This window comes from Carassius auratus, chromosome 15, assembly GCF_003368295.1.
Source record: "Carassius auratus strain Wakin chromosome 15, ASM336829v1, whole genome shotgun sequence".
Classification (NCBI taxonomy): domain Eukaryota; kingdom Metazoa; phylum Chordata; class Actinopteri; order Cypriniformes; family Cyprinidae; genus Carassius; species Carassius auratus.
Window position 1 is genome coordinate 17,664,106 of NC_039257.1, and position 13,973 is coordinate 17,678,078.

Sequence of the window (13,973 nt, forward strand, 5' to 3'; positions counted from 1 at the left end):
TCTTTTTTTTTTTTTTTAATTATGCATTTTAAAATACAGTATCAGACAAAGAAATGTAAATAAATAAATAAAAATAACTACACGCATCAGTGATATTTATAGGCTAACAAAGTTAAATCTGATATAAAATTTTGCTCCTTTTGTGTCTGTTGCCCTGAAACGTATCTATGGAGGATTAGACCTGCAAAAACAATAAATACATAATAGAAACTGTGGTTTGTGTTTTGAAATTCCCCTTTTGTAAAACAATGTTGGCAGAATTTCTGTGATTTTATTGTACCAAATATTGAAAATCTTTTTTTTTTTTTTTTTTTTTTTTTTTTATGGAAATTTATATTACTTGGTATCTTAATAAGAAAAGCAGACTCACGTTTGCGTAAGGCTACGTCGTTTTTTTTTTTCGTTTTTTTTTTACATGCAACATTTCAAATTCACAAATTTAAGTTCTCCTGCAATAAATAAATGAAATGAAAAAGAGCATTACATTGATAGGTTACTATACGAATTTCTATAACACAACAATCAATTAAAACTTGGAAGTTTGTAAAGGTTTGTAGCAACTAGTAATAACTGTACATACATGTGTATTTGTGTACAGCCGCCTCTTGTGTATAAATGTTTGTTCTTTATTTTTTATTCTATCCCGTATAATATGTTCGTATTCTAATGTGTATGTCTCTCTCTCTCTCTCTATAAAGACGCATACTGTACATCCCATCATGAGTAAGTAAAGATAGATGGCGCCACTGAAATCCACGCACACTCCTGCGCGCACGCGGCAGCGTCTTTACGCACACTCATCTGCAGTGTCAAAGTTTAGAGTTCGGGTAAAGGTCGTGTTTTGAGTTTACTCTCCTATACAAACAATGGCTTCCATAAGTTGGTTAACATGCAGGCGGTTTTCTTGCCTCGTGCGGCGGCCGCTGCTGCTGCAGTATGTTTGGGCTCCAGCGCGAGCAATACACCGGGGGAGCGCGCGACGCGCGGCGGAGAAAACCCCGCTGAACAGATCACGATCATCACCGGAGCAACAGTACTTCACAGCGCTAGACAGAGCTGATGCGCTGGTAAACACAGACAGAGTATTACTGTATAACAGTACTTCACTCAGTTAGAGCTGATGCACTGTAAACACAGACAGAGTATTACTGTATAACAGTACTTCCCTGAGTTAGAGCTGATGCACTGTAAACACAGACAGAGTATTACTGTATAACAGTACTTCCCTGAGTTAGAGCTGATGCGCTGGTAAACACAGACAGAGTATTACTGTATAACAGTACTTCACTCAGTTAGAGCTGATGCACTGTAAACACAGACAGAGTATTACTGTATAACAGTACTTCACTCAGTTAGAGCTGATGCACTGTAAACACAGACAGAGTATTACTGTATAACAATACTTCACTGAGTTAGACATTTACATTTAGTAATTTTGCAGAGGCTTTTATCCAAAACGACTTACAATTGGGGGATAAATAAAGCGATTCTTCTTAAAGAGGCAAACAGACACAGGAATTGCTTGTAATACCAAGATCGAGCAGTCTTTGTAATGTGGTCTTTGAAGGTCAGCTGGTCATTAAAGGTTACACCAAGATTTCTGACCTAAGTTGATCGGGAAATTGTAGAAGAGCCTAGCTGGATGTAGAAATCATACTGTAGAGTTGGAGTGGCTGGGAAGACAAGAAGCTCAGTCTTTGCCAGGTTGAGCTGTAGGTGATGTTCTTTCATCCATGCCGAGATGTCCGCCAGGCAGCCGGAGATCCGTGCAGCTACCGTTGGATCATCTGGTTGAAATAAAAGATAGAGCTGTGTGTTATCAGGATTGCAATGGTAGGAGAATTTGTGTATCTGCATGATGGTGGGACCCAGTGATGTATGTATATGGAGAAGAGGAGGGGTCCAGGAACTGATCCCTGAGGAACCCCAAGTGACCAGTTGATGTGCTTTGGATACCTCCCCTCCCCAAGCCACCCTGAAAGACCTATCAGTAAGATAGTATTCAAACCAGCGAAGTGGAATCCCTGTGATGCCCAGTGATGAGAGGGCAGACAGGAGGATCTGGTGATTGACAGTGTCAAAAGCAGCAGATCGATCCAGCAGAATAAAAACTCATGATTTGTAATCAGCTTTTGCAATCCACAGGGATTCTGTGACTGGCATTAGCGCAGTTTCCGCTGAATGGCCACTCCTGAAACCTTACTGGTTAGCATCCAGTTTGTTGTTCTGTGAAAGAATCAATGATACCTGGTTGAAAACAACTCTTATGAGGGTTTTCGCTATGAATGGAAGGAGAGAGAAAGGTCTTTAGCTATCTGTAAGAGAAGTGTTTAATGTAGGTTTTTTGAGCAGTGGGGTAACCCGAGCCTGCTTGAATGCAGTGGGGAAGGTGTCTGTGAGGAGAGATGTGTTGGTGATGTGTGTAAGTGCTGGTAAAACTGTAGGAGAGGAGGTGTGAGGGGATTGGGTCTAGAGGGCATGTTGTAGGATGACTGGAGAGGAGAAGTTTTGATACTTCTGCCTCAGTGAGGGGACAGAGAGAGAAGATGGGAGTTATAGCACTGGGTGTGGTTGGTTTGAAGTCCTGTGTGTGTGGGGCTGATAACTGACTACTTACTGTTCCGGTTTGTCTGTGAGGAATGTGGCAAAATCATCAGCTGTTATAGAAGTGGTGTGAGGTGGTGGAGGGGGACAGAGGAGAGAATTGAATGTTTTCAGGAAAAATGGGAGGGGGAAAGAGAGTCTAAAATTATGGGGGGTGAGGGCACACAGGTAGCAAAATGTCTAAATCTAAATTAAATGAAGAAATGGTAAGAGATATGTAGGGGTTTTACAAGAATGTTGTCTGCAATACAATTGCGTGTGTTAATGAAGTCAAGTTGGTTGCCTGATTTGTGCGTGCTTGAAGTGGTAAGTTGTTTGAGATCAAATTAATCAAGAAGTGAATGGAAGTCTGTAGCATAAGGCTTGTCCAGATGAACGTTGAAGTTGCCAAAGACTAAAACCCCGGGAGTGAGGACAGCAGGCCATCCAGCTCCTCTAGGAAAGTGCCTAGAATTTGCCCAGGAGGGCAGTAAATTACCACAACCTGGAGCTTTATAGGAGCTGTTACAAATGAGTTATAATAGCATAGGGGAGAGTGGGTTGAGTATTTCCAATTGTTAGAAATGAGAAGACCAGTATCCCCACCCCGGCCAACCTGACGGGGGGCTGTGAGAGAAAGAGAAATAGTTAGAGAGAGCAGCTGGGGTCGGAGCTGATGCGCTGTTAAACAGAGTATTAGTAATGAATAACAGTACTTCACTGAGCTAGACAGAGCTGATGCGTTGGTGAACACGGACACAGAGTATTACTGTATTTGTTAAATTACAATAGTTCCTTTTTATATTACACTATTTAAGAAAAGTACTGTGGTACACTTAGTGTTTTTTATGTTGTCATATGATTACTATATTCATAAACCATTTTATTAACATTGTATTCCAATTAATGTGATTATCCTATGATACTAGTACAAAATGAAGTATTATAGGCCTATATAATATGTCTCCGAAATTCATGGCATTACCCTGTTATTATACTGCATGTCAATAATACCATTACTAATTATAATGGTAGTACTGTAAATAATTTTTTAATTGATTTATCTGTTTGTAGACACTTATACTATTTTTTATTTGGTAGATGCTGCGGAAGTCTCATGAAACAGGTGAGGCCATTTGTCCAGCATTAATGAAACACGAATTAGGCATATTGACTTATAAAAAATCCTGTCATCATTTACTCACATCCATGTTTTTCCAAACTATGACTGTGTTTTTCTCGTACTTTTATTGTAATATTTTGTCTACTATAAATATAGTGGAAAGTAGTAGGACTGTCGAGCTTTAAATAAATAAGTATAAATACACAAAGTATCTTAAGCCAAAATGTATTGCCTTTGTTTAAAGAACAGGCTACAAATCTGAAAGCTTTTTCAAGATCAGTTTGTGTACAATTTGTGAATGAATCATTATTCAGAGTCCGGTTTTTAATTAATTCTTTTATTTATTTCAGTTTAATTAATTTCAAACCGGTCTGTATTATTCAGTCAAGAATTTCATTTTAAGTCTATTACTCAAAGTTCTCGTTAAAATTTAATACTTTAAATAAAATGCACAATTAATTAAGACTGATATTATTTAACTTTTATGGCGTTTTGAGGTCCTTTTGAAGCATGAAATTTGAAGTTTGTTGTCATTTATTGGGAACAAGCAAAAACATTATAAGATAAAACAATTTGTATTTTTATTAATTTTTTCGCAGGATTTTTGTCCTGGTTCCGGAATGGTCTCCTTGCAACAGGAATTGGTGTTATTGCATTTGCACAGAGTGAAGTGGGCCGAGAGGCCGGACACGGTACCGTTTCTTTTTGTTTGTTGGTTTTTCTTTTAAACCATAGTCCTGTTTTGAACCGTTTCCTCCTTTCCTCCTCCAGTGTTCTTCATCCTGGGCGGAGTGTGTGTGTCGTTCGGCGGAGCGTCATATGTGACCAGTCTTCTGACCCTGAGGAGGATCATGCTCCTCTCGCGGATGACGGTGCTGCTCCACGCGGGCCTGGTGTCCGTCGCCGCCCTCTTCTGGCTGTGCGCGGTATCGCTCTACATCGGCCGCCTGGAGTTGGAGATTATTCACGAGGAGGATGAGGAAGAGCACAGGGGAGATGAAGATGGGGAATGCGCCGAATGCAATGCGAGGCGCGAGAGACGCGGCGCTGAAGAGAAAGGCCAAGACAAGTGAGAAGAGAGGATACTCCGAGTTCAAATGGCCTTTTACACTGACCCACAGCCAGATTACTGTATTCACAAGCTGTTTAAACCGCTTTAAGAGAAAAGGAAACTGGTTTGTGGAGGTGGAGCATCTATCAACATAACTGTCCAGTACTCTAGTGCTTGATTTATCAGGTCGAGTGAGTTTTTGTGTTTGTAATATTCCTTAACAACAGCTGTCACACTGCGCACAAAGGGTCAGTGACATAAATACATAGTTTTCCTTTGCAATATTTTTGTTGTATTTGGGGTGTGTGTGCTGGAACATGAAACTTATCAGGCAAGTAGTTGTTCAACTGTTATAAATGGACATGCTCACTTTTTTATATAGTGACATGATTCAGAAATAACAGTTGCTGTTGTTTTTTGGGGGTAACTCACTTTACACTAAGGTTTGATTTTCTAACATTAGTTAATGCATTCATATGAACTAATGATAAAAAACTTTTTTTTAACAGCATTTAGGAATACAACATACTTTAATATCATGGTTCATAATAATAGTACATATAATGTTTATGCTAAATACTATATTTAATTTATAATGTAAACCAATTATGAGTTTTATCATTTAGATTTGTACATTTATAATTTAAATATACATTATATAATTTAGAAACATGTATTTGTATGTGTAGAAATGAACATTCATCAAGATGTGCTGTGAAAGTAAGTAACAAATTGAACCTTATTGTAAAGTATTGTGTGCTTTTATAATTCATGGTTTCTACATAGTATAGCATTATTTCATCTATTTAGGCCTCGTTCAGGTTGATTTATTTTTATATGATGACCTCACGTCTCTCACAATTCATTTCAGATTTCCTGCTCTAGCTGTCGCAGTCTTATTTAAGAAAATCACTCTTTGCAGATTTGAGAAGAACTTCTGGACGTCTTATGGCTCATGGCTTTCACTCAACAGAGATGTCAGCACATCTTTTCTTTTGTTATGCATGAATCCAAAGTTTAGATATTGTTGGTATCTTTTTTTTTTACAGCATGCAGTCGTGCTGTTTGCTGTTTTAGGTGTGTAGTGTCAGGGGTGTGTGTGTGTGTGTGTGTGTGTGTGCGTCATTCACTTTACTGGAGTGTGTCTGTGTTTACTAATCACTGAATCAGCGCACGCTGCACACTTACAATCAGTCAGATCTAGATCTAGATCAACTCGTATTTAAAAAAGACATTTCCCTGTTCAGAGCAAATACACAAATCCTGCCGGACTACAAGAAGGAAGAACTAAACCATGTCGTGCAAAATGTCCTTTACAGATTAAATTGTTGTCTTCTGCTCATTTTTCGTGTCTGTTATTTTGGATAAATTATTAGTGGTGCTAATAATTTAGGTTTAAACAAGTTAAAAGATCAAATAATAATTTGTGACCCTGGACCACAAAAGCAGTCATAAGTCACATGAGTACATTTGTAGCAATAGCCAACAATACACTGCATGAATTACAGATTTTTCTTTTTTGCCAAAAATCATTAGGATTTTTGTACATGATGCTTTATAAATTTCCTACCATAAATATATTTATTCAAATCCATAAATACATTTTTTGATGATTATTCATATGCATTGCTAACTTTACAAGCGATTTTCTGAATATTTAGCCTTTTAGAACCTCAGATTACAGATATTAAAATAGTTGTATATCGGCCAAATATTGTCTGATCCTAATAAACCATACATCAATGGAAACCTTATCTAATTAAGCTTTCATATAAATTACTGGTTTTGGGTCACATTTTACTCATACCTCAGATTGTTAAAAAACAAAATGCATTTACAATAATGTATTTACAGTAGAAATCTATGAGGCTCTCCTGTTTATGTATTATTTAAATACGATTATAATATTTTGAATGAGATTTAATTTTAGTTCTGCTATCTGCTTTGTAATTTTTTTTTAAATTATTACATATTTCTATTAACTAATTTTCATTTATTTTATGATTTTAAGTTTTTGTAATTTTGTACTTCAACTAATTTCAGTTATTTGCCAAATCAATCTATATAATTTTGGATCAAGATTTTAAATCTATATAATATATATTTTTAATAACAAGTATCTGGTGCAAGATACTTCAACATCATAAACACTAAAATAGCCTACGCACATTTGAAATATAATTGGATAAAAATTTTAACATGAATTGTTTAAATATGCCACTAGTGAAAGGAATCCTTGCTAAATTTGTTATATATCCATATGGACAGATGGAACAAGAAAATGAAATTGCACAGAACATGTTAGCAGACGATTGAATAAACAGCATTACGTTTACGTTTTATAGTTATATTTTAAAATGGTGTAGTTTAATGTTATTGTAGTGCATCACTTGCCCCTTGGACTTCCATAGAAAATGCATTACAATAAAATTGATTTTTGTTTGTTGACGTAAACACCTGAATAAGCTTCTTCCACCGTCATTCAGATCAGTTTTGCTGGGTTAAAACCTTCAATGCTGAAGGTTTCTATGACTGGTATGGGTTAATTAATTACAACTGGGAAATTGTAGTGACAAAAAAAGTTGTTAAATCGTAAAAAGTTCAAAACAAAACGTGAGTACAAGTTGTGTCAGATATCAAGGGCAGGTGGGGTCTCCTGAGGGTGGGATTCACGGTAAACAGACAGACGTGTTGATCTGTATTCGTGTGAGGTTTGTTAATAGCGCCGGGGACTTTCATCAGTCGTTCCTCTTCTGTTTGTACAACTTCAAAGGGCTGCTCATTCATTTGATTATTTATTTTAATTCTTGTCATCCAAAAGATTTATTGTTGTTGATTTCTTGTAACAGTGGCTGTTGTTGTCATCAGACTCCATGTATGAATCCTCAGAGAAATGATGGCATTTATCTGTGCACATATAAATGGGTTTAAGAATCGCCGTTGTTTGTGTTTTTGTAAATTAAAGAACACATTTAGAATTGTGTTTTCGTTTAGTTTCTTGAGTCCTGAAGAGGTAGATGACTGTCTTTGCTTTATGACTTTTGAACGTTCATACTTCTACCTCTGTCATTACTTTTTTTTTTATGTATATTTATGTTAATGTGAAATGCAGAACATTCTATAAATGTACTCTTTTAATACTGATGACATTCAATGTATGTTGATTGTGAGTGTTTATCACGAGGTTACAGACTATTTGTTTATGCATGACCTTCAGTGCTATTTACAGTACATAATGAGTCTATGAATATGTACATAAATGGGGACTATGCAAGCACATTTGTCTCCTGCAATTTCTGAGAAGGACAGGTTTGATGTTTAAGGTGGCGTGAATTCATCACTGACACTTAAGGTGGAAATGTCATGTTAGTGGCCTTTCGAGGTTAACAAGTTGACTGTGGCAGGAGAAACTTTTGAAACGGTAGCTCCCTACATCGCAATTAAAGTTTACATTACAGACCAGCTAAACTATACATGACAGGTAGCCTATACAAGTTACCAAAAAAAAAAAAAAGTAAGTCTTTTTTTAAATTTATGACAATAATATATTATAAGTACAAGCAGAGCATTCTTTATCATTTCTAGGAATCACACATTAATATACAAACAAATTTACACACACAAGTAAAGTTGTGAAAGAATTGAATAATTCTGGTTTGATTACGGATTTGTTTACGCCAGATGGTGATAAATGTGCAGGTGTAATTTCCAGTAAAATTCTCAAATAAAATATATAAAAAAAAATAGTTAATCTTTTTATTCTTGGAATCCAACAATCCAATACACATTGTATTAGCATCTTATGATTCCGACGTTCTAAAAGTTTTAAACTAATTTATAAAATAACAAGTTTCCAAAAATTCCGGAAAGTTTAAAGAAATGTAAAAAATGTATTCCATTGGACTAGTTGAGCTACATGGTGTTGCTTTACTTGAAATTCATTTCAAACTAACCACTCATTAAATCACTGAAGATTACTACAGGAAACACTGTGAAATCACTTTAGTACACCAAGGCATGTGTAAGACCTTTAACAGAACCAAACATCATTGTTAACTGATTATCGGTATTAAAAACATTGCATCGTTCTGAATGTTATCAACTGATACAATTACATTATTGCCCAATACATTTGATCAAACTACATTCGACCAAAATCTGAGGCTGAGAAAGGAACATAACACTGCAGGCTACTGGTAAATGCCATTATCGCTGTTTTCCATGTTCGTGGAGAAAATATTTTTACGGGTAGCCAGTGTTTCGTATGCGTTTGACCAATCAGCGTACACTTATGTCACTGGTCGTTCCTGTATATCTGTTTCTGAATCTACTAATTTTGTTCCCCCAAATGTAGTTGCTAAAAGTAAAACCGTTCGTAGTTCCTGCAGTGCGGAAAAAAGTGCGTAAATAGTTCTAGAAATTATGAAAAGTTTCCTTTGGTGCGAAAGCCCCTATTAGAGACATTTCGCAAAAATCCATGGTAAATTTTCATTGCACTAAAAAGTCACTTCCAAACAGAGCATCCTTCTATCGGAAAGCATGCAGAATTTGTGGGAAAAACTTGAAAATGAAAAGCGCGCCCTTGGGCTTAATTCCAAATGAAATGACTAGATTTTGCCTGCAACATTTCTATAAGCAACAATAAATGTTTGCACTTTTACTTAAAAAGCTCTCTTTAGAAAACTGCTGAGCTACTGAAATAGAAATGTAAACCTGTATGTTACAGGTGCTTGTAGTTATTGCTGCTTGTAGTTATTTACGCCTCAACACTCAGAGCTAAACAGGGAAGTGAAAACACGTCAGACGTTCTCCATCCTTTTCTCGCCTGTTCTCCCACTCCTGCTTGTTCTGTGGCGTTTTGGTGCAGTTCGTTAGTTACTGATTCCGGCCGTGTTTCAGTGCAGCAGGCCCGCGGTCTGTCTGTCTCTCCCTCCCTCAGCGCAAGCAGCTCTGCTTCAAATTCAGGGCGTCTACAGGGGCCGCCACACGGCTAAAGGGCATAGCGCCCAAACACACATCCCCACAAGCCAGACTTCACACACCTGCGTTACATGAACTGAGTTCATAATCGCACAGAGTGGCATTTCCATCACGCGGAATCAGTATGTTAAACCAAACTTAATTTGTTTTTGTCGCAATATGTGATATGTGAATGTGCAGAACAAGATCATTGAAAGCCACAATGGTTTCCCTATTTATTGCCAAAATGACCCATAAAAGGAACTAATTCCTATTTATATGTCAAAAGAGATGGCCATGGAGGATATTTCAGAGGAGAAACTTCGGGTCTCAATCGAGTTATTGTATGCGTACGCATACGGTCCAACCATTTGCCTTTTCTCCCCAACAACTCGGCTTCTTTAGTATGCAATTCCTTTAGTCGTCAAGAGGGAATGATCCTCACACTAATGAACTGAGGCCTGCCACTTGAATGTAAAACAGGTTTTAACCCGTCTTCAATGTCAGAGCCCCTCCCTGGGGTTCCTTGAAACAACACAACACCATCGCTAACACCAGCACGCTCCGCGTTTCAATCACAACGTCTGCCTTTGTCTCGACCCTCCGGCCTATTACTATGACAGCGGGCCGCTCACCGACTCCGCTTCAAAGACACGGAGCCAGAGTTATGAATCTGTACACAGATTATGATGAACGCCAATCAAAAGGCTTTATTGTGAGCAGAGCGGAAGAGTTGACAGAGTTGGGTAGCTTACATGTGCTCCCAGAGGGAGATGTTGTTAAAGCAGCTTATCACATCAATCCGATCCATGTTCTTTCATCTTTCCTTTCTTTTCCTCTTCTTTTGAACTTGTTAACATGGAACGGTGTGGATTACAAAATTTACACAAGATAATAGTCGATTGTTAATCCCTTTTGAATGTTCACTTTTCAAATCCAAAAGCAATCCCCTTCACGCCATTCAAGACAGTGACTTCAAATGTCTTAGTTTCTGAGCATGCAACTGGTGTACTTTCTTTGCCATTGTATTTTTTTAGGCTATTTTTTTAAAAAGGATCACTGCAAACCTGTACTTACTTAAAAAAAAAAAAAAACACCAAACCAGACATTTTAAACAATGTGCAAGTTGAACCTTTTTCATGCTTTTACAGTGAATGAGGACAGAAGCTTTCAAGGTTTCAAAATGGATGTAAAAATGTCATTAATAGTATATTTTAGTACACTTAGCGTGAGAATAAGAATTTATTTTAAGTTGCCATTCTCTAAAAAGCTTAAAAACCACCTCTTTGGCACAGAAGTAGTGATGTACGTTTCATGAATGAATGTTTTTTTTTTTTTTTTTTTTTTTTTTTATGAAACTGCTTGATCTGGTTCAAAAAATTGGTGATTCTTTCACAGATTCATCTGGTTCGCTATGTTAACTGCCTCAGTGATCCAGTAGCACAAGACAAATGGTCTGCTTTTTTACACTTTATGATGCTTTTTGAAGCTTGAAGGCTTTAGCTTTAGTTTTAGTTTTAGTTTACTATTGGGGGTGGGCGATATGACTAAAACCTACACCTACAGTCTGATTTTATTTCAGTAGAACTAATAAATAATAAATGCCACATACATTCTTATCAGATTTATAAAAACACTGCATATTCTTCACGGTGTAAATTAAATTTGAAGTTACAAAACTGATTTAGGCAAGAGCAGTGAGGGATTCGCTCTCTTTTGTTGTTTGAACAACATGAATGACAGACACCAGCAACATTAGACTGCTGTTACTTTAAGACCTAATTTACTGTGTTTATGAGGATAATTGCAAAGATGGGCATTTTGACACAGACAAGTATGTATTTAACCGTTCAAGGCCTATAAAATGGCAAAAAATAGCTCTGATCAATACTCCCATGCTATGTGCAATGTCTTCATGTGCACAAGCTTCTCTGGCAATACTTAGCCCGTGTGCGCATATAGTGAATGAGTTGTCTTTCGATTCTGTTTCAATGGCTTAAAATCACTTGCTTTTAAAGTGCAATGCTTAAAAATGCATGCAAACGATACGTTTTCATGACAACGTAGCACAGAATTGCCATGTGAGCGTGTATAGACAATGATAAGAGACTATAGTCAAGAATTTCTACTGGTTAATCATGTCTTCCTTGAATATCGCTCACTGAGCAACCAGTATCACTTTTTACTGATTTTGCATAACCAAAAAGTCACGGGTTTGGAAAGTGAGGGTAAATGATAACAATTGTTTCAATTATCATTATTTTTTCACCCTCATGTCATTCCAAACCCCTTTTAATTACTTTATTCATGAATCACTGATGCATCTTGACTGGTCAAGTTTAAATATGCAAAGTACAAAATGACTGCACAAAGAAATGCTCGGTTTTTGGAGTAGAGTTTATTATTGTTGTTTGGATTATCATAATAATTGTTTTTACAGTGTATCGTTTTCATTTAATGCTCACGGTGCTGTATTTTCACAAACATCTCATCATAAAGAAGTTAGAAGTCACAGTGATGGTAAAGGTTAAGGGAACACCAACTCGTGCTGATTTTTCAGGACTGATTCTCTCAACTATTTACACATTCACCCTCAATCACAAATACAAATAAAAAAACATCTCATATCGTTTAGTGCTACTGAAAACCATCATATCTGGTAATACTGCATGGGCAGAAAAACCTGCATACACACACAAAAAACAACAACAACAACAACAAAAAGCCTAGAAAATGTTCACATGGTGAATCTTGTATCTGTCCTTCTTTAATTAGTTCCTGCTTAAACCACATTGTTATCTTTAGCGTGGTTTCATCAGTTATCAGGACTTAATAGTTTTCGTGGTCCACTTACAATATCCATATTGTTGTTCATAAAACTATTTTAATGACTACAAAGGGATTGAATTTCTTTTTCATCTATGCATCCTCATGAAAGGTACCCATACCGTTGTTTGTTTATTTATAAATTTTTTACATCTTTAAAGAACATAGACCTTATTGTTCTACACCCTGACTCCAAAATCTAGTGAGCTGCTTTCTATGTCTACAGACAAAAAATACACAAATAAAAACTATTTGATTCCAATAATTTTACATTAGCGTATTTCTAAGCTAAAAAATACTTTAAGCACAAAGAATATATTGTAAACACTGCTGCAATGCATTCTGGGATTTACATTCAAACGATACCTTAGAATCTTGCAAAAAGGAGGTATCTCATTTTAATATTTACTATTTTACTGTCTGTCTTACATCAGGAGCATGGAAAATGCCTTACAATGCTAAGCAGCTCACTAGGTTCTGGAAAAGTGTGCCTTAGCTTTAAATAGTGGTGTGAATCTCATTGTCACAGGTAAAATTTTACTTCAAAATTATTTTTTTGGAACAATTAAATTTTTTTTTTTTATTATTTTAATGAAATTTGTGCACAATCTCCCCCAAATTCTCAAGGAGTAATGTCTGTACTTGTCTTACACTTTTTTTTCTCCAAATGCAAGTACTTTCTGCATTACAGTAATGAGAATTTACAAGTGCATCTCAATAAATTAGAATCCCTTGGAAAAGTTCATTTATTTCAGTAATTCAACTCAAATTGTGTAACCTGTGTATTAAATCAATTCAATGCGCACAGACTGAAGTAGTTTAAGTCTTTGGTTCTTTTAATTGTGATGATTTTGGCTCACATTTAACAAAAACCCACCAATTCACTATCTCAACAAATTAGAATATGGTGACATGCCAATCAGCTAATCAACTCAAAACACCTGCAAAGGTTTCATGAGCCTTCAAAATGGTCTCTCAGTTTGGTTCACTAGGCTACAAAACCATGGGGAAGACTGCTGATCTGACAGTTGTCCAGAAGACAATCATTGACACCCTTCACATTGAGCCACAAACATTAATTGCCAAAGAAGCTGGCTGTTCACAGAGTGCTGTATCCAGGCATGTTAACAGAGAGTTGAGTGTAAGGAAAAAGTGTGGAAGAAAAAGATGCACAAAAACGAAGGGAACCGCAGCCTTATGAGGATCGTCAAGCAAAATCGATTCAAGAATTTGAATTAACTTCCCAAGGAACGGACTGAGGCTGGGGTCAAGGCATCATGATCCACCACATAGAGACATGTCAAGGAATTTGGCTACAGTTGTCATATCCCTCTTGTTTAGCCACTCCTGAACCACAGACAACGTCAGAGTTGTCTTACCTGGGCTAAGGAGAAGAAGAACTGGACTGTTGCCCAGTGGTCCACAGTCCTC

General features: G+C 36.7%; 1 protein-coding gene across 2 annotated transcripts; it reads left to right on the plus strand.

Moving 5' to 3' along the window:
- The first annotated feature begins 786 nt into the window (after positions 1 to 786).
- On the plus strand, positions 787 to 6,090 carry LOC113115281 (transmembrane protein 160-like). 2 transcript variants are annotated; one of them, XM_026282743.1, is made up of 4 exons: positions 787 to 1,067; positions 3,685 to 3,709; positions 4,306 to 4,398; positions 4,478 to 6,090. In XM_026282743.1, the coding sequence occupies exons 1-4, from the start codon at positions 867 to 869 to the stop codon at positions 4,777 to 4,779; spliced, it is 621 nt and encodes a 206-aa protein (XP_026138528.1). In that variant the 5' UTR covers positions 787 to 866; the 3' UTR covers positions 4,780 to 6,090. The 2 variants fall into 2 exon arrangements, with proteins under 2 accessions (XP_026138528.1, XP_026138529.1); XM_026282744.1 differs by lacking the exon at positions 787 to 1,067 and adding an exon at positions 2,762 to 2,910.
- The last annotated feature ends 7,883 nt before the right edge of the window (positions 6,091 to 13,973 follow it).

Coding starts and splice junctions, on each gene's coding strand:
- LOC113115281 (XM_026282743.1), top strand. CDS start 867: ATGGCTTCCATAAGTTGGTTAACATGCAGGCGGTTTTCTTGCCTCGTG. Junction 1,068..3,684: donor TAGACAGAGCTGATGCGCTG/GTAAACACAGAC, acceptor TTTATTTGGTAG/ATGCTGCGGAAGTCTCATGA. Junction 3,710..4,305: donor GCGGAAGTCTCATGAAACAG/GTGAGGCCATTT, acceptor ATTTTTTCGCAG/GATTTTTGTCCTGGTTCCGG.